Source organism: Sinohyriopsis cumingii, chromosome 14 (assembly GCF_028554795.1).
Source record: "Sinohyriopsis cumingii isolate HCF-2022 chromosome 14, ASM2855479v2, whole genome shotgun sequence".
Lineage (NCBI taxonomy): Eukaryota > Metazoa > Mollusca > Bivalvia > Unionida > Unionidae > Sinohyriopsis > Sinohyriopsis cumingii.
This window is the reverse complement of record NC_142974.1, coordinates 20,131,324-20,153,511: the sequence shown is the minus strand read 5'-3', so window position 1 is coordinate 20,153,511 and position 22,188 is coordinate 20,131,324. Positions and strand designations below refer to the sequence as shown.

At 35.5% G+C, this 22,188-nt stretch overlaps 1 protein-coding gene across 1 annotated transcript in view; it reads left to right on the top strand.

The window, feature by feature from the left end:
* The window catches only part of LOC149783379 (uncharacterized), a 44,220-nt gene extending 23,050 nt beyond the window's left edge, over positions 1-21,170 (top strand). The window contains exons 2-7 of the mRNA XM_089933100.1: positions 2,747-2,799; positions 5,651-5,785; positions 7,894-8,555; positions 11,547-11,657; positions 17,833-17,858; positions 19,140-21,170. Coding sequence (XP_089789226.1) covers positions 2,747-2,799; positions 5,651-5,785; positions 7,894-8,555; positions 11,547-11,657; positions 17,833-17,858; positions 19,140-19,291 — 1,139 coding nt within the window. The 3' untranslated portion in view covers positions 19,292-21,170. The remainder of the gene's footprint in view (positions 1-2,746; positions 2,800-5,650; positions 5,786-7,893; positions 8,556-11,546; positions 11,658-17,832; positions 17,859-19,139) is intronic.
* The last annotated feature ends 1,018 nt before the right edge of the window (positions 21,171-22,188 follow it).

The following is a 22,188-nucleotide window of genomic DNA, read 5'->3' as shown; positions in this document are numbered from 1 at the left end:
GTCGTACAATATTCCCGAAACAGAGGATTGGGGTGTTGAAGCGAATCATCCTCCCTCTGCGCTCCCCAGAAGAAAGGTGAAAGGAGACTGGGGAAGAAGATGCGTGTGTGGCGCCAGGCCAGGAAGGTGCAACCATTAGATAGGTGCATCTGGAGTTAAAAAAAACAGCCCTTTTAAGGGCTACCCAATACTCTAGAAAAGAAATAACTATTAATTTGCCAATGTGTGTAGGTAGAGTAGTGTGAATATAAACACTAACTCTTTTTAAAAAAATGTGAGTGAATGTGTGTTTGTGTGTTAGTGTTTGTAAGAGCTCAGGTATGTTTGTGTGAATAGTAGATTATAGGTTTCTTAGCGTATGTGAAGAGTATAGTTAGGGTTTTATTATATGAAATGAGAAAGTAGGGGGATGTTTTCCTTCACGTCCGCGCGTTGTTAGGTCATGATCTAGGTAAGATCAATTTTATGTTTTTAGGGGGATGTTTTCCATCACGTCCGCGCTTTCACTATAAGAACCCACCAAGTTTGTCGTTGGAACCATTGTACGGAAGAACCCAAGAAAATGAGTATTGAACTATTTAATGAGCTAAAGGATAGTTGGTACTGGATGACAGATGCAGCCTATGTGGTGGAAAGGCTAGAGAAGGAGTGGATGCATGAAGTTACTAAGGACTTTGTCAAAAGTCAAGTGACGAGTCTAAAACTTGCCAGGGATCTGATTGTGGACATGATTGAAGAGGAAGTTAAAAAGTTAAGAGGCTTCATAAAACTTGACTATGTCAAAGTAGGTAAACTGAAAGAGGCCCTTGATTATGCTATTGAAGTGAGGTGTTTTTTAAAAGATATTTTGGAGTGGACTGAGTGGTCCTATGTGAAATGGGGTTTAAACCAAATGATGAAAGCAGAGGAGATGATGAGGAAAGTGATGAGAGAACAAGTCAAGATAATAAAAGAAAAGTGGTCAAAGGAAAGAAAAGAAGAAGAAAATAGAAAAAAAAGGATGAACTAGAAAAACTGAACGCAAACTGGATGAAAATCCAAGAGAAGTTCCGGGCCATGGGCCACCCGGACTGGCTGCCGGAAACAGAAAAGAAGAAGAAAGGAATGATGGACAAAATAAGAGGATGGTGGAAAAAGTTAAGAAGTTAAAAGAAGAAGAAGAAAAAACCCAAAGGCCCTTTTCAGGGCCAGCCATATTTCTCGAAAAGAGATAGCCTTTCAATTGCCTACCCCTTTTTTAAAAAAAAATTTAGAAAAAAAAAAAAAAAAATCCCAAAAGCCCAAACTCTATTCCCCATGTTAATTTCCCCTTGTCGCTAGACAGACCCACACTATAGTTCCATGTTAAATTCCCCTTGTCGCTAGAGTGACCCACGATTTATTCCCCATGTTAATTTCCCTTGTCGCTAATCTGACCCACGATTTTTCGCCATGTTAAATTTCCATTGTCGCTAATCTGACCCAGGTGGGTCTGTAATGCTAATTCCCATTGTCGCTAATGCATCCCCATTTACTACTGGAAACCAATGGGTAAAACTGCTGTTGGAGCGGCAGGTCGTGATGCTCTATACCAGCCCCAGGAAAGCCTTGCGCATTGTCCGGTATACGCGTTGCCCATGCATTTAATTCCGCGGGTCTCTTCTTCATGTAGTCAGCTATCAGCTCATATTGTCGTATCATTTGGGGCGTAAAACCAACTGTTTCTGGGAATGCTCTTCGTGGGCCGGGTAATTGTAATACGACTTTCCATGCCCATCTTTTGGGCTTTGTGCTAGTGTCAGTAAAGTTTGCATCTAGGTTAAACTAGTTGCAAATCGTGTCGTGAGACGTCGTGTCAAGTTCTTTGTAACGCTGACTGAACACTGAACGAGTTGGAGTGGCGGACCACGGATCACTGAATGTGTTGGAGTGGCGGACCACGGACTACTGGCGGACCACTGAACGAGTTGCAGTGGCGGACCACGGACCACTGGCAGACCACTGAACGAGTTGCAGTGGCGGACCACGGACCACTGGCGGACCACTGAACGAGTTGCAGTGGCGGACCACGGCTGTTTAAGTAATATCTTTATCTGAAGGCTGGCCGAAAATACGTAAACGCTGGACAAATTAGACTCCCTCGGATTCATCTGATCTTTAACGCTCACACCATAAGCTGTCGTGCAGACCTGACGATCAAGTTTACCTGATTTTGCCGAAATCTCGAGTAGCTGGTAAACCACTGGCCTTCACATCTGCTTTTCTTATTAGTCATGTCGATAAATTGTATCTAAAACGAATGCTCTTCCGTACAAACACCCCGTAAATGAAAAATAAATGGCGGATGGCTGCTCTGTCCACATCACTGTATTAAAAAAAAAATCCGACAAAGCCAAAACGCCTGTACCAAATGGATCCTAACCAGCACGGCGGAAGAAGTCATCATTCCCAATAGGTGTTACAACTTGGATACACTCTAAAGAAAATACAGGCTTCCATATTTGGAACGAATGCTGACCCAAACTATCAAACCTATATCGACTCGTTCGCCTCCTCTTTGGATTCGAATTGCATGGGTATTACGGAGCTGACATGCACACAGCGAACAATGCCCCGACGTTTATAACCGTCCCAAGGCTTTATGTCCGCCTCGAAGAAAGAAGCTCAATTGGAAATATTGTTGATGAAACAAAAAATACTTTATGCACTACATTATATATTTATCATAACTAGTGCTTTATTATTATTATTATTATTATTATTCCAGGGGCCGCTCTAACAGTCATATCTCCACAGTCCATATTTACACCTGAGGCTCCAGTAAGTCTAATTGTATATTGAGAGAGAGAGAGAGAGAGAGAGAGAGAGAGAGAGAGAGAGAGAGAGAGAGGATGGGGCAATAGTATGGTCATAGCTACTGAATTATTAACATACATAGAACCAGACAACTTGTGGAAGTTTTTAATTTTGTATATAAAATAATGTATATCGCCTTTTTCGGAATTACCTGCTTGTACAAACTCTTTCATAATGCCTAGCACACACATATCTCGTATATTTCTCTGAAATAAGGAAATTTTACTGTTAGATAAAAACAAACACAAAAAACAGACGAATTCTACTGTTATATAATCCAATATCATTTTTCCTCAGCATTAAAACTGCAGAAGCTTATTCAAAGTAACTGTTTCATTTGTATTGTTGTTTTTTTGTGTGGCTACATTAAAACCAAATTCACAGACGTGTGCTCCAAAACGTAACTAATGTTAACCCCTTACCTATATAGACTGCCAGTATGACAGTACAAATATGTTGCATATGGATCGATTATTTCGTCTTGAAAACGTCAGCTTCTGCTAAACACGTTCGAGACCCATTGGGTAACCCGTCTACTTTCCCGATGACCAAAGCGTGGAATATTTTAATTCCTATTGCTTACCTCCTCTGGACGACGACATCATCGACTTGAAGAGAAAAATGCTGTATCTACTCAATACCATATTTGGCGATTACAAGGATAATATTCAATAGTGCATTTTCTGCAGCAACAAAGTCTTGTATTCCCCTTGTGACATATACTGACTTGTTTTGGAAGCGATTTCTCTAGAAATGATGACAGTATATAAAGGTCTTTTTATGAACATGGTGGCTATCTAGTTTCTTTATAACATAAACGTAGTGTGCATCGATAGTAAAATTACACTATGAAATCACCGGAAGTATGGTATTACTTAATGACGTTGTAAATGTGTTCATGTTAATATTTTGCATTGGTACAGGAAAAGGACCGGACCAGCCCTTGTCCTCGCTCTTTATGTTGTTGATGTTTGTTAGAGAGGCTTAGTGAAATATGTTAACTTTGAAAAAGAGTTAGATGCACAAGTTTGATGTCTTTTTATGCCAGTATATTTATATATAAAAAAATATGGCAGAACTTTTAGTGAAAGATTTAAAATCTACTACTGTCAAAAATTTATAAAATAACTAAAGCGACCTTTTCAAAGTACAATGATGGTGTTTTAATTTGTTTTGTCAACAGTACAAAAGATGAATTCTTTAGGGTTGCAATGATGCGGCCGTGTTGTAAATCTTAGCTAGAAAGTTTGTTATCCAAACGGGGAAAAATTCAGACTTTATAAAATGTTGCGCCATGACCATGTATCTAGAAATGAGCGGTCCGAATTCTGTTGAAACATGGTAACGAAAGCAACTTTAACTCTACTCTGAACAGCTACTAGGGCAATATATATATATATATATATATATATATATATATATATATATATATATATATATATATATATATATATATATATATATATATATATATATATATATATATATATATATATATATATATATATATACATATATATATACATATATATATATATATATATATATATATATATATATATATATATATATATATATATATATATATATATATATATATATACATATATATATATACATATATATACATATATATATACATATATATATATATATATATACATATATATATATATATATATATATATATATATACATATATATATATATATATATACATATATATATATATATATATATATATATATATATATATATATATATATATATATATATATATATATATATATATATATATATATATATATATATATATATATATTTGCAACACGTGGTTAAAATTCACTAGCTGTACGTTAGCAGAATGGTAAAAAAATTATTTTAAACAATATTGATGACTGAAAGTTTAAATTAGATTTGATTATGTCTTGCACAATTTCCAACTGGCATTCTTTGCAAAAATCTAACTGGCTGACAGAAAGCTGGCAAATTTGTCACCTAAAATAAAAAAAATTAAATCTGGAGAGTTTGAAGGTGTTTTGTTTTAGCAAACTTACTATATGCAACATGCATAGCAATTATTAGTGAGAATATTAAATTTTCATTCGAGTCCAGACAGAACCAACATGTTGTATTTCCGTCAACAGGACCTATGATGTAACAATTTATCATTTTCCGCTAAAAAGATTCATAACGTGAAAGTTTGGATACATTTTAATATAGGATTTCCCTTGTCCCTCTACATTTCAATATGGAGGCTTAATATTAAATTCCCGTTTGGTTCTATAATATGCAGACTCCACATAAAATAGGATTCCTGTTTGGGTCTCAATCGTCCAATTATATTGCTACGGTGAAGATCTGATGTGTCGGTGCATTATGTGGCGAGCGATCTGGGTCTGCGGTTTGCGGTTGTGAACGTTATACACCGAAAAAGACGTTAAAGTGAACTTACACAACAGTGTACTTGCATACAGAATCAATATTTTTCATTTTCTTGCATCTTCTCTGATTTACACCAAAATTTTCTGCTTAATTCATTTTTCTTTTACGTTCAAAAAGAAATTTTTTGGAAAAAAGAAAGCCATTTTACAATTGCGCGACATCGGCTCTTATTTATTATGTGCATGTCCGTTACAACACTTCGCCTGTTATCTTCTTTACTTCGTATTATCATGAATAGATGGCACCGAAAAGTTTTCTTAGCGTTAAACAAAGCAAAGGTTTCATTAAATTACACGACGAAAGGGTCATCAGTTTATTTAAATTCACTGTGTAATGCTGTCTGAAGTGATGCATCTTGTTTTATTTCCAGAGTGGAACCGTGATAGGTACAGTGAGTGCTTCAAACGCAGGCAATGTTATATTGACATACGTCAAAGCGTCGGGAGGAACCGGAAATTCTTTCATCAATATTGATTCTTCATCCGGGAACATTTCTCTGTCACAAGTATTTTTTCCTCTCGTTTACTAGAATTTGGCTCGTTTCTTTGCTCAAATTATGTCTGGGTTTACATTGCATTAAAAAAAAATTATCCACATATGTTTAAAACGCTACTGAAATTGCCAGTCAAATCAATAATCTTTTTAAATAAGATCGATACACTGTTACGTCGATTATTTTTGGTAAAAAAATCCATCCTTATTTTAGTCAGTACTTTGTTCTAGAGCAACAAATCTTGTAACTGATCCCAAAGATGGTGCCTTTTTGAAAATGGGGGAAACATCACAATGTACCTTTGTTACTTACATTTTTTTGCAAAATAAATTTAATATTCTATATTGTTTGGGACTCAGTACATTATTCTAGAACCATATATGTTGTATTTAATCCAGAATGGTCAATTTTCAATGCGAAACAAGTTGTCCTTTGAATAAGGGTGAATTGCAGACGATTACTCTCTGCAGTGCGCATAGTCTGGTGCACTATTCATTCAAAGCGTATTAAAGGATGATCTTCAAAATTTAATCGATTCGGCAAATCTTTGGTTGTTATTTATGATTCATCCAAAACAACAGAGAGCGTCTTTTTTACCAGCAGGGAGCTGAAATGCGTTGAAGCAAACATGTTTAATCTGTATTTTATTCCGTTTCTTTTGGAACTGGACAGATGATGAATTTTCGGTATGTACTATCAAAACATGATGACATATAAAATTTATTTAACTTAGATTGGCAGAATTTTTTAAATATGCAACTATGGTCGTGCTGTACGAACTCAGATTGCGAAAGTTTGAAAAATTACAGCTTGAACCGGCCAAACAGTTTCCTGAAACCAAAAAAGCACACACAAAAACTGGATCGTCTTCTCTTTTACTGAAAGGCGAACGATCTAACAATCTCTGCAGTTAATACATTATTGACAACCCGGCTCCGGATTACTTAATCCATTTAATCGTGCCATGTTCTTGAGTATGTAAAATCTATTTTCTAAACAATACGTGTATACCGACAAGTATCAACTCCTGGCACAATCCTCTAAACATAGTTCATCTATACTAACGTTTAAAGCAATTACATAGCGCAAAACGTCTGCTCCAAGTTATTTAGCAGTTGGTAATAGGCTAGCTTCTGTGCTATTTTGTCTGTGAAGACATACATGCAGGTCGCTGAATTATGATTTATTTAGATGTAATCTTATGACCATCGGTTTCGTTTTGAATGCAGACTAGTTGATAAAGCAAGAAATTAGCTTTGTCGCAGATTATTATTAGTATATGTAAATATTGCTACTGATTCACTTTTACTTGGCAACGTACTTTGTACATAAGAAACACACGTTTTCTTACAAAAGGAAATGAAGGAATTCATAATTAACGCAAAAACATTCACAAATATGTAACTACTATTCGTTCCATTATAACCACAGTTAAAATTGTAGTTACCACACCACACCTGATACTATTCCTCTGCTCTTGTTCTCATATATGTATCTATGTACCTCACCTGTTTTCAATTTTTCTTGAACACTTGCCCACATTCTCGTTAAATAATTATTTTTGTTTATAACAGAGATGAATTTTGTAAGCTGTAAAACTTGTTTCCAATCCATTTCCCATGTATTCGTGCTTGTAATTTTGGCAATGTATATGTTTAAACTACATTGGATGTATCGAGAAGTCAATGTATCATGAAACAGTCGTATTAAATCCAATCCGAGCCACATTGTCATATGTATGCTTCAAATATTACTACAACTTGGTGAAAGGACATGGAGAATAGTATTTTACTAATTTGGAAACAGGGATGGGGTCAGTGGTAGCAGTGTAGCACATAAAAGTGTATGGAGTACGTTAATAAGCTCCCTTTAATAATCACAATTTGTTTAAACGTAAATGAACGCTTTAATACTTGCCGCTTTTCGTACAGAATTAAAGAAGGGAAGAATGTGGAAAGAACGGAAGATAAGAGAATGGAAAGGTGAACATTGTAGGAAAAGATATGTCTTGAGCGTATCTTTATTGCAACCGTCCTCTTCCCGTCCGTCACTTAACTGCTTGGTAATTAAATACATACTGTGAACTTCTGTATGTTATTTTCCATTTCTTATTCATTCAGAATTACGACTATGAGACTATGGCATCCAATATCTATGTGATTGTCCAAGTAAATAACTCAACATCCACAGCTACAACCACAATAAGCATAACGTTCTCGGACTACAACGACAATGCCCCCGTTTTCTCGTCATCAACGTATTCCTTCATGGCAGGTGCAAATGAGACCGTGGGAACAGCTTTCATTAATGTCAGCGCGACTGACGCGGACAAAACGGCACCAAATAAAAACATTGACAGGTACATCGTCAACACATCAGATGAGAATGCTGATTATTTTAACTTCAGTGGTACCCAACTATACTTGAAATACCCTATTGACAAACCCTATGGTCTCATTTCCTGGTCCTTTCGTATATATGTTATTGATGGAGGGTCACCTGCACTAACTGGAACTGCCACGGTTAACGTAACAACGCCACAATCCACAACTACGACCACAACAACCGAGGCCCCAGCTGGTTACGATTGGTTCACAAATAGTTACAACGTGATCCTGTTTGGCGCCATTGTTGGAGTCTGCGCGCTTGCGCTGGGTCTAGCTGTCGTCTGCTTCTGGCGTTGGCATAACATTGGCACCTGTCTTCCTGCTTCCTGTCCAACTTTCACTGAGTGTCGTGGAAGTTGCCGCCGCACGTGCCTGTACACATGTCTGAAAATGGAGTAAGTATAAAGACCTCATTCTATTGCTTTCGTCCCACATTCCAGTAATGACATGGTTCCTGAATAAATGACATATTTAAAATAAAAACAATATTTCCTTCAAGTATGTAGTGATAAAAACTTATTCATTTATTTCCTTAGGAATTAGGAATTGACACCCACCATTAACACCACAAAAGTTAAAATTTTAAAAAACCCAAAGAAAATTTAAAAATGAATGGTTTCGAGGTCATTCGTATCTCAAAATCATGCTGATAGTTACCATTCAGACCACCGTATGGCATTTACAAAACAAACAAGAACTGACCGAGAAGTAGCGAATATATTAAACTGTTATATTTGTTCTCACCTTCTCTATAAATCCAACAGTTAAAATTGCCGAAATGGTCCGAATAGCTCGCAGTTGAAATCTTCGAAGAAATATCCGGCGAAAAAAGGTACTATATTTTTCTTCTTTTAATTAGTGCGCCAAAATGCATCTGAGGCTTGTTTATGTCTCTCAGATATTGCACATGTGGTCCGAATGAGTCGGTCCCTTTTGGCACACGCGCTCGTGAACATCCGTTGATCACGAAACTTGGTCCACGTTTTGAAATGTTTCTCATCAAAACTAACTCAAGTAGAAGACTTTTGACGAAAGGTAATATCGCGGTAAGTTGTAATATTCGTAGACAGCCGATAACTCAATACGCCAGGTGAAATTTCAACATAATTAGTTTGCTTTTCGAATTTTAGAACATTTAAATATATTGGAGAAAAGTTTGAATCTTCGTCTTCTGTTGGACGAAAAGCTATAGTGAAATAAATCTGTTCGGTTTAATTTGCTGTGTCGCTATGCCGCCTTGTTGAAACAGCAGTGAGGATTCCCTATATCTGGAATATTCGTCTGAGTAAGTTTTACATATACTTATTAAAAATAAAATTAAATTTAAAGCGTCGTTTTAAATTTTTTAAAAATGGTTAAAATCCGATTTAGGATTATTCTACCTGTGTCGATATGGCTAACCTTTGCCCTTTTGCGTAAATGCTCCGACAGGAACGGAAATGGCCGAAGGATATTAAATTGCTATCCTAGTTCCGGTGGGTAGAAAACAGTTCATAGGTTGCACCAGCGAGAATGGAAAGTCCCATCTACTAAGCAGCACTTTAGTTGAACATGGCAAAATAAGGACAACGAAAGGTATTTAACAGCTGTTTGTTTTAGTTAAACAAATTCCGGTGTCGCTGAGCATATTAGTCAGCATGCACGATTGATCGTTGATCAATGACAGGATGGTCTTTTTGGTGGTAAATGTGTGGGATAATCAGATAGAGGATAAACTGCAACGTTGAAATTTAAATATCAAGCAAGGCGAAAATGTGGCTTTGTGAAAAACATTAACATTGATCAGAACGGAGGTTTCATTGGCTAAAACTAAGGACAAAGTTTGTTGTGTGATAAAATGGCGAGGTTTTAAAATGGTCTGGGTCTATAAAACTCAGCAAATGACAAGTTTTACTTGTTATGTCCTTCTATTACAAAACTATCAGAAGCAATATCATTCTGATCTGCAAATTCGCTTGTATTTCCTCTATTTACGGAAAAACCTACCGTAATGGTTAGTCAGTCGTCAATGCCTCGAGCTCTTCCATGCTCCAATTGCCGCTCCCCCTCCAGCCATTTTATAGTTTTTTTATACAACTTGAATTTCCAAAATTAATTACCCAAATGTCCCTTCATTCAAGCAAGGAACCACATTTCTGCCTTCCTACAACCAATGTAAACAACATGTCGTCTCGGAAGGGAAAGGAATGTTTTATTCATGTGATATGAAGTTGTTCCAGTATGGTCAAGACTTCTTTACTTTCCAGTCCGTATATTAAAAACTATTCCAAGCCCATGCGTCCATTTTGTACTAATGTATCAGTGGTCTTGTTTCACGTCTTTTTCACTTATTTACAAATATAGTAAACACGTCTGGGTACTATGCGAGGAATTTAGAACGAATTCTCAAACTAAAACGTTTCCGGTGTTTTTTCAAAACCGATCACTTAACATTTAGGTATTACTGGATTGCAGACTGCATGCAGGAATTACTTACCTTCGAAATGGACGAACCTGAGAATCCAATTCTTACCATGTTGGCTATTTATTGGAGACAAAAGCTTCACGTGATTTCTGTCAGTACAGTAATTTACAGAAGATTTGTACATTTTGTTCAGCTATTTCTACGACTGGATGGACCGTAGGATTGACAGAATTTGCAGATAAAGAACAGTTTCATGCATTCGCAACTCCGTCAATCCTTGTTTCGTAAAAAAACCCCACTTCTATCGATATTAATTCGAGGTATGGTCCGTATAATTGACCTAAAATTTGCTAATGGATAGCGTGCAAGAACTACTTTCCTCCTAAAGTGAAGATAACGAAATAGAAGGGATGCATTAGGTAAAGGCAATGTTATGGTTTCCAAAGTCACACGCTAACACATTTTTACGAGGAATTTTACTTAGTTCAAACTGCAATCAAGACCTATATTAGACTGGCCTCAGAAGTCATCACAACAAAGAAAGTCAAAGGGGTCAAGTTTTTGGAGCTATTTTAGCTAAAGTCAGAACAAACGTACATGTCCACTGAGTAGGCTGCGTATGGACAATATCCAAAATTGTATTGTAAATCGCCAGTTATTAGAGGTGCTTCCTTGGCGGAGATGATGCAGAGTAAATGAATCATATGTAGTATGGTGAATAGGCATTCGGAACATCTACATCTCTGTCTGATACGAGTCTATTAACTTCGACTCTTTGAACGGGACTCTGAGGAAATCGTAGTTATGCTTCCCAAATTGGTACGTTTTGTGGCGGACGGACATTAGTGTCCTCCTGACGACACTATATCATCCTTCCAAATTGATCCTGAAATACTTATTATTATTATTATATTTATTATACCTACATAATTATTTATTTATTTTGTTTAATTCCATAATTTTACTTGGATCAATTGCACAGACCAGATGACTTACTGGACAGGAAGAGAGAAAGAAGGAGACGAAGAAAGAGGAAAGAAAGAGAAGAAAAGAGGGAAAAGGACGCCCAGAAATCCAGCCAGTCATTTGAACTGTGAGCATACATTGTAAAGTTTTAGACATTTTTCACCTTTGCTCCCTATCGCCATCTCCTTTACTAACTTAAAACTCATTACGTGCACGTGTTTTTGCGTTGTGTGCAGTTGCTCTATACTATTGTAGAAGTCATACAGATCATGTTGGCATTCAGAACCGACTGTTTCAGTAATGTGGGTTACCTTTTAGAGTCTGATTATGCAGGACTTTAAACTGCAGTTATTACTCTTATTTGGGTCCTTATACATCCATATTCTTTAGAAGATCATTACTTACATGCCCAAGAAATGCATACGGCAAGTCAGTATTAAATTACGTGGACAATTTTGGACGAGGTCAGCCTAATAGTGTCAACCAGATTGAATGTCGCCCGCTGTGATGTCACAATGAAAACAGCGGCTGTTGAAAACAAATTCGTACTACCTGTTTTTTGTCATGACAGACCCAACATCCTCTTTTTGTAGTCCACTTTGGGATCTGGCCATCATTGTAAAAGTCCAAAGCGATCAATAATTTTCGTCTGGTAGCTTTTTTCAATCACATTTAATTTGCAGCGCGTTCAAAAATTAGAATGAAACATTTTTAATATTAAAGTTTAGAACAACAATTGTTATTTCATATAATTCGAATAAATGCGCCTGCATGACCACATACAGACACACTTTAAGCAGCAGTTTTATGTAGTTGTTCTTTTAAACTGAGAGTATTTAATAAGTCCCTTTACGAGTAACAGATAAGGCCAAAGTATACCTGCCGCCAAGAGTCGACTTCGAAGCCTCTCGCATTTAAGTCGAATTCGAAGCCTCTCGCATTTAAGTCGAATTCGAAGCCTCTCGCATGTAAGTCGAATTCGAAGCCTCTCGCATTTAAGTCAGGCTAACATGCTACTAGACTGGACACTGAGAAGTTTATGGTTTGGATATTGACAACCGCTATGTTCCTGTGTTTCGGTTTGGACTTCGGTAAAGCTATCTTTTCGTCCAGTCTTGTCAGACTTGGTTTGACATCGACGACATTAACTATGCTTTCATCCTCTTTTGTCAGATTTTGAATTCTTACGACCCTTAGAAGGTTGTAAATCTCTAACGATGAGTCTGGCCCCCATGGGGTGTTAAATTCGGGTGTTTTAGAGGGGGAATGTGGAGATAGGGCAGAGGTGTACATTAATCAAAGTATGTAGAGAAACCAGATGATCAGACTAACCAGTCCAGCCCTTTAAGAGTTATGTAGCGTGTGCTTTAACTAGCACTTAAAAATTATAATGAATAGTTTAAATAAATAATTCCGCTCAAATTATATATAAAATACAGCTGTAAATCTGATCAATGGAGACTGATCTAAATCAGGAATGAATAATTTGTTTGCCAAATCCTTATTTATACAACTTTCAATAGAACTACATCGCAAGAAATGACTCATTCTAATGGACATTTACTGGGCCTAGAATATTCTTAACCCAAAAGCTATGCCAACAGGTTATTTACAACTTATAATCATAGACAAAAGTTAGCTATGTAAAAACATGGACAAAAGTTATGTACATATTAAATATACATACCGTTGGAAAAACACATATGTATGTATGTATGCACATATATATATATATATATATATATATATATATATATATATATATATATATATATATATATATATATATAGAGAGAGAGAGAGAGAGAGAGAGAGAGAGAGAGAGATTAACAAAGAATTCTGAAGCGTCATTGAAACTACCTTCCGATACACGCTCTTCATTTAAAAACAAAATCTGTTATAAATGCCTTATTTCTACACTTAAGTGTCCAATTAAAATGGAAACACCATAGACATCAGTTATACATGATCACATCTAATAGATCTATTTTTGTTCTTCATGAAATCGTATATGAGTTACCAATCGCTATGTAGACGTAGGTCCTGGGCTACCTGAACGTCTTTTTTGTTAGACCTGTGAATTTCATGCAATGGAAACTAATAATCTGTTAACAAGCAGATATGTTGGTATGGCGACAAAAAAGGAAAGGGGTATATAAAATCGTATTTTATAGAAGAAGCCAGTCAGTCTTGGAAAATTCCAGTTATCTTTTCATCAGACGTACAATTTTTACCCTGACATTTACTGCGGTACATGTTGCTGCATTGGTCTCTCAAAAAAGAATAGAATAATAGAATACTAAAAATAGAAGTCGTTCTTACTCTTTTAATTATGTTCTTATCACAGTCCTCTCGTCTTTGTTAAAAATACCTTCTACCACGCTCCAAGGAAGGACGATTTACACTTTGAAATAATCATGGCAGGAAAAGACAAGTCTGCTGAATCGTCCTTGACATTAATACAACATTCAGATGTCTATTCAGAGAGAATCTCTTTTCATGAATCATTTGCTACTATCTTTATTTGAGTACCTGAATGAAATGAATGTCCCTTAGCTGAACCTTGTTCTATATTTTGCAACATCAGACTAGTTTAACAATCTCTGAATGTCAAAGTGATGATGATTATCGCATTATCTTTTTAATCGAAAACGTGGTGTATTTGGCATGGCTGTGGAACAAAATCTCTGGTGCCCTACCATGGCAGTACAACAAATTTAAATCTGTTACTGGGCACGAATTGTTCTAAACTGAGTGAGAACCGTTACAAATTAATGAATGAATAATAAAAAAGACGTTTCATTGCATAAATATTGTTCAATTGCTATGTATTACTTCAATCTTAAAGTCGAGCAAATACATGTATTCTCAAAACAAAAATGCACAAAGCCAGTTGAATTTCATTGTAATAAATAACAAAAATTGGTCGAAATTCACATTATATTGTTCCTTTGCAGTGGGAGCATAGTACTTGACTATATAACTTGCTAACAGTCCAGGTACGGGGCTGTTGACCCATGTTGTGCTGGCAAATTTAATCTTTTTCTCGACAGACCATTTGATGTTCAGGTTTTAGAATTACTGTAAACGATTTCCACAATGAAACGTTCTGTTTGACTAATTAGGATAATGGAAATAATTTAAGGCACACACAAAATAAACAAAACCACCATCACCCAGAAAACCCCCCAATAAAATCTAATGGTGCTTGCAACGAGAATTTGAAACTTTTACCGTAAGAGAATGGAATTTGTGTCACGAGAAATGAGAGTCTTGTGCCACAAGAAACCAGAGGATAAAGCGTTTTATTGCCTTTGATGTAATATTTACCAGTTTACTAGGTCAAGGACGCACTACCACTCACCTCGATTTGTCTGTCGCACACAGCAATCGCGTGCAGAACAATAAACGAAGTAAAATTTACATAGAAACCACATCTCCTACTTAAATAAAGTCTCACTGGGAATGCATTGAAGACATAAGAAAACAAATAAATCAATGAATCCAATAGTATACTATCATGTGTTACGGGTTTGGTTTGGTTGGGGTGCCCTGGCGACATAAACATTTATAACAAAAGGAAGAAAACGTATGAAATTAGTGCACTTGATGGATGATAAGTTTAATGCATTCAGACTACATGAAAGCAATGTATAATGTGTCGCTATTAGAGAACAGGTTTACACCTTTTCTTGAAACATTCCTAGTAAGGGAGACAATCCTTACACAATATTATAAAAAAGTGTTTTGTTTTCTTCTGAGGTCTTCTTACATTGTTGGTATTGTAATATGCAAAGAGGTCTCTTGACCAAGGTAATCCAACAGTAGCGTGAATTCTGCTGGAAGTCAGATGTTTTCTCCTTATTTCCAAGGACTTCTCGACAACAACCTTTGTCTACTGGAGGTTCTAATAACGCGCCAAGACTAGAAATAATTTCCCTTTCCTCAATTATTATCTCAAATTCATAATTGCATCAAAACTTCACAATTGCATGCAACCGCACAATTGCATGGTCTCTCGTCGTTAGATTTCCGTAACGTAGAGCCAGTGCTTAAATACCATAAAATACAAATCACAACACAAGCACCAGATACAGGGAACTATTTTCCTACTCTATCCCTGGGTCATTCGAATCACGATTATACACCTGATTTCACGTGTATCACCGCACCATATTTACCATCATATCAACAATAAAAGGAGTCTCCAGGTAATGGAACATTCACTTTTCCATTATTCCATTGTACAAAATATCAGTCTCTATCACGAATAGTTCACATGGTGATACATAATAAATCAACACCTTTAGATTTGCATGGGAACTCCTTGGCTCATGCCCTCTTATCCAGCTTTGACCTGAACTCACTACGAAACTAAACTATGCCATCCTGAAATCTCATCAACACTACACTCTGTGACGTTCCCTAGATAATAATTAAATCAAACAACTATTCACTATAATCTAATAAATGTATCAAACTGAGATGTAAATACAAATGACACATACCATACATTTATTACAGTATTATCTATCTCTTGGATCTTTCCAAAATTTCATTTTATTAACCTAGCTCTGACTGTGAAACAAGGACTTGGAATGGTTCCTGTACAGCTGTGCTTTGTTTGTATATGCATCATTATTTGCTGCTCTTTCAAATAAAACCTTTATCCTATAATTTTAGATCAATGTCCCTGTTTTATCAACAACATTGCCATGATTAATTTTTCCCTTAAAACAGACATACCTAATCCAGCAGGAAAGAAAAGGCAAATGTTCGTCTTTAAAATGAACATGGTTTGAAGCGATACACGAGTGTAAAGAACTGCTCTTGTAGCTTGTACGTGGGATATATTTTTTCCACGTATCAGCAACTTCTGATGTTTAAAGATAGGGATGCTTCCCAAGTATGCCACACGCCATTTATATTACACGTGTTAGAGACTCCAACAATTCACAAAAAGAAATTATCTAGTGCTGGTCTTTTTGTAAATATAAATAAATAGATAAATAAATAAATAAATAAATAAATAAATAAGCCGTCATAATAGCACACGACTGTCAGACAGACAACTGGCTTTCCCATGCCTAGAGAAAGCTATTTTTTGTTTTGTGACGGTACCCCTTATCTAACAGACACTGGGGATGTGATGTGTATGATTTGGATTTTTAAAGTAGCTTTAAGAAATTTTTTCAGTCATATCGCTACGATGTCTGCAGTGTGGCAGTTTATAGTGATGTCTAGCACTGAGGTATCGGTCCGCAGACATGTAGCACGATGTCCCATCAAGTCACATTATCCTGACACAAGGCCAACCAGTCCTAACACTAACTTCTTAACGCTGAGCGCCTAGCGAGGCAGCTGTTAGTACCATTTGTATGAGTCTTTGCATGACTTGGTCGGGGTTCGAACCCGCGACCTCCCGCATCCGAGGCTCATGCTCTAACCACTAGGCCGTTGGAGCGTTAACAAGCACAGTGGAGTTGCTTGGCTGTAAATCTGGGATAGTAACATACAATATGAATCTACTCCTTTTTCCATGTATTTAGTCAGCATCTAAACCAGAATATAGAGCATGTAATTTCACATATCGTGTTTGCTTCAATAGTGGTTAAAAACAGACTATACCATTTGTACGCAATTTAAAAACTTATCAGTGTCTTACCTGCAATAATTTTTTATTTCGGTTTTAATATCTCGAGTAGTCCAACTAGCACAGGCAGTTGTCTATATAATTATGATTACGTTGTATAGATTAAACGATATAAGCTTTTCCATTATGTAAAATATCAAAACGTAGCAAATTAGGAATGAGCAGAGTACAACTAGAATATTTGTTCAAAAGTACTAGATCAAATGATTTGAGTCAGACATGTCAGCTTGCATGATATGTTTGTAATGTTGTCTTACAAACATAATTTTATGTTCAATTCTTTTCAATTACAACTATTTGATGCATAACATTAATCCAAGAAATATAGTGTACATGCATACATCAAAACATAAACACACATGCTTACGCATACATACATACATACATAAATACATACATACATACATACATACATACATAAGCACGCTTGCGCATATAGTGATACACTGCTAGTCAAAAGGAGAAACACATTAAATTAAATTTAAAATATAAAAAAATTGTGAAGATATTAATTTCAAAACAATTATTAAGAAATAAATATTTGAAGCAAAGAGAGTAATTATTATCATCAAACAGTTGACACGAATGATATTATTTTATCTGTATTCTCTTTGGCATCGTCACTTAATTTGAAATATATTCTTTCCAGGGCCAACAACCAGTCCCAACGAAGAGGTAAGTACAGATAGGTAAATGGCAAATGTAATATAATATAATATAATATAATATATATAATATAATATAATACAATATAATATAATTATATCGCCACGATAGAACCAGAGTATATTAGAATATAATGTATAAGAATATAATGTAAGATCTGGAAAAAATACTTATCATGAGAATTTTCTTTCTCAAACACTTATTGTAAAGGAAAAATGGCAGAGGTCGAACTGATACTGGACATTAGTTTGTAATTATATCTATACTTTTATCTGAATGCATTTCGCCTGCGTAATGACACATGTGGAGATGTCAAAAAGATACAATTGGTTTTGAATGCCAACGTTTATTCACCTTGTTTTGTATATAATTGATATCAGATACAGAGTTAGTCATTTGACTCTTATGATGCTTGGTATTAAACTATGTAATAGAAAGAAAGTGAAACAAACAAGTTTAGTAAAATCAACAAATAATTTTATTTCTCCTAGTTACAAAGTAAAAATGTAAGAGGAATATACAGTATTGTGAATTAAATCCCAAATAATCCTAATTGTTCTATCTCAAGTCCAAAAGTATAGAACGTTTTGAATGAATTCCAACATTCTTGAAAGTGGTGATGTTCCAATAGTCCTAAATGTGTTAATGTACTAATAGTCTTGATGTAGTATACTGATATAATCAAGCATATCTTTGAATGAATCCACAAAAATCCCAAATAATGTATTTATCCAGTCAAAGAGAGCTTTAGTAATTCCAATGAATTATTTAAATAATTCCTCCAGAATTATATTTGAACACAAACTTCAAAATCTTATATAAAGACTAGTATGAAACATGAATGAATAGTTATTTACTTAGACTCAATTATATACAAACTGTGACCTATGACACAAAATATTTTCTGGAAAACAAACTATTTCTAATTGAACATTTCAGTAAACTGTAAACAAGTTTAGACTTTTGAACTTAAATTGTAATGCTCATTCTTGTTTACCACTTATAATAATGAAAATATGTAGGTAGATGTTACAAGACAATAGTCTGGTAGGCCAATCTTAAATCACGGACAAAGGTTAAGCACACAATGTAAATTAAATATACATAACAGTGACTAAAAGCTTTTGGTTTCAGATAAAGCTGTTTTACTTGTTTTTTATTTCCATGAGTAATGATCCCATTAGGACCAAGTTGTTTTCAAGGAAACAAGGTGTCACAAACTCAGTTTTGTGTCAACACCAATAACCATTATTTGTGACAATCTCACGGTTCTGTCCTATCATATCCTAGATGCAGTAGGAAGTGCGTTGCAAGGAAACACCGCGGGTAGAGCATCTCCTGGTGAAGTTCTTGTGGTTCCTGTAGCAACCCCTGGACCAGATCAAGTTAAAGCGAGAATGGATCCAGAACATTACAGACCATTGTTCCGTGAAAAATTTTGAGAGCGAGAGAGAGAGAGCGCGCATCCAGATATAAATATGTAACAAGTAGCAATGCAAATAAATTTAATTTAGCTAGCACTTGACTTGTTTGAAATGGCAGATCGGCGTGACAGTTAAAGCTGATATTTTTGCTACAAATGTAATGACACTGTTACTAAATTTGTGGAAAATTGTAACTCTTAAAACTCATTTTGAAGCGTTTGCTGAATCGTGTTATCAATATCCAGCTCATAAACGCAACAATTGTATGTAATTTGACATTATTGGTATAAGCATTATAACTTTGCCTTCATTTTTGGATGAACATTTTACGTTATATGCTTATTTAAAAATTGGGAAAAATCGTCACAGGATTTTGATAACGTCCTTGAAGAGTGTAACTGGTAGCTGAGTTCGTAAAGGAAAAGTGGACAAAGGTAGAGATTCGGGAGGAGTAACCGTCTTTGTGTGCAAATGAGAGATTTCGTGAAAAGTGTATTCGATACGTTTGATGATTATGGAGTTTTAAGTAACCCACTTTGTATATTATGTTCGAATGTAGTTGTTGTTGTAGGGTTTTAACGCCATTTTTTGGCACACGATGGGCTATACATGGCGGCCAGTATTAATGGTGGAGGAAGAACCCGGGAAAACCCCGGAAAGAACCACCGACCCACGAGAAGCTACTGGCAAGCTTTCTCACATACTCATGCAGAAAGAGGTGATGATGGCAATGATCCGTAACAGAGAGCGCTTTAGACCACTCGGCCACTCGGGCCCCCTGTTTAAATGTAAACTTCCCTTGAATATATATATATATATATATATATATATATATATATATATATATATATATATATATATATATATATATATATTCCCTGGTTATACACTTGTCTTTGCATATGGATATAATGTTCATTATGATGCATATAATTCCTCAATGCAGAGATATACAAATTTGACTTATCCCTAGTAGATTTATTAAAACATTTGAATGCTCATAGTAAGAGTGGATGGCTCGTCGATGATTACATATAGTCAGTTCACATGCATATCTCACAATGTTTGCAGTGTAGTTGATGATATATGTTCTTCTCAAATGTATACTTTAGTTATATTACCAGCTTTGGAGTTGGAACTCGCGATGAATCTGCATATGTTCCTCTATCTTGTTCACTTAGACTAAGTCAGTATGGGACAATTAAGGTAGCACTTCCCAAATCACAATCACAGTGAACGTTGGTGATCATCAAACTCATTTAGATGAAGACAGGGCTAATAATGACACTTGTACCCTTAGTACGAATGAATATGTTCGTCTTACTGAAGAAAATATACATCCGTTTGTAAGAGTGTTTAGTACATTTTATGTAGACATAAGAGAGGTCGTATAGCCAGAAATAGAAAAGCGTATCCGCACAAGTTATAGTAATTGAAAAGTAATTGTTAACGGGTACACCATTTGAATATATATTAGAGCAAAATACTGTTTAATATACGTAGTACACCGACCATATATTAGACTGTTTTGGTGATTTAGTGATAAGTATTATATTTACAGCTATAATCTTAATAACAATCACCGTACGAGTCGCAAAAATGGAGTATTTTTTAGTGGGAAAAGTCACGTGTTTGAAAGCTTTGTAAATGGAAGCAGTTGTTAGAAAATGGTTACAATGCATAAATCTACTCAACTTACGTTTACCTAACATGGAAAGGTTAAGGTTAAAATTTATTTATTGCTACTGTATAATAATTATACGAGTTTTATCTTTTATTCATCCACTCAGTTTGTTACCCTCCCTCTCTCTCTGTGTTTGTATTTGTAATCACAAAATGGAATGATCGTTACTCCATTTATATGTCAAAGAATAAAAGATATCAATAGCCATGGAAATGTGTGTTTATATTAATTCAGTTGAAATCTTATCGGCATTGTGGAAGAGAGTATTCCAATGTACCTAAGTAGTGAATGGGGGACAATTCAGCGATAAGAGGACTTTAATGTTAAAATAGTGAGTTTGCCCTTTGGCGACAATGGGAATTTAACATGGGGAGCACATGATAGGCATTATAGCGACGAGGGGAATTTAACATGGGGAATACAGGATTGGCATTATAGCGACAAGGGGAATTTACATGGGGAGCACATGATATGCATTATAGCGACAAAGGGATTTTAGTGTTAAAATAGGGGGTTTGCCTTATAGCGACAATGGAAATTGAGCATGGGAAAATTTTGAATGCCTTATAGCGACAATGGGAATTAACATGGGAATATAATTTGGGCCTATAAAGCGACAAGGGGAATTAAACATGGGAATATATGGTGGGCCTGTCTAGCGATAAGGGGAATTGAACATGGGAATATATTTTGGGCCTGTCTAGCGACAAGGGAAATTTATCATGGGAATATATTTATAGGTCTGTCTAGCGACAAGGGGAATTTAACATGGTGGGACTGATACACTAGTACAAGCCTGAGATTTATATATAAAGCATTACCAGGACCTGAAAGTTTGTTGGGGGTGTTCAAAAGGTTGCATAATTGTAATGATGCTATAAATAGCTATAATCAAGGAAAAGCTCAATGCCAAAATAAATGTGACTCAAAGTAACGCTAAAATGACGAAATTGTCCCAGAATTTGAAGGAGAATAAACATATCCCCGAAAATTAAGTTACAATGGTTTAGACTAAAATGGATAAACCTAGTAACTACTTACAATATCAACTTGTGTGACGATCGTGGATAAACACCCATGTATTTATTTATAACTATAATCAGCTGAAATTCCTATGAAATCTCACTATCTATTTATAGCTACAACTTGTGGGTTATTCCTTTGGAAAACCCCACTATCTTTTTATAGCCTCAGCTTGAGTGACGTTCCTGTTTATGAACTCTCGTATATA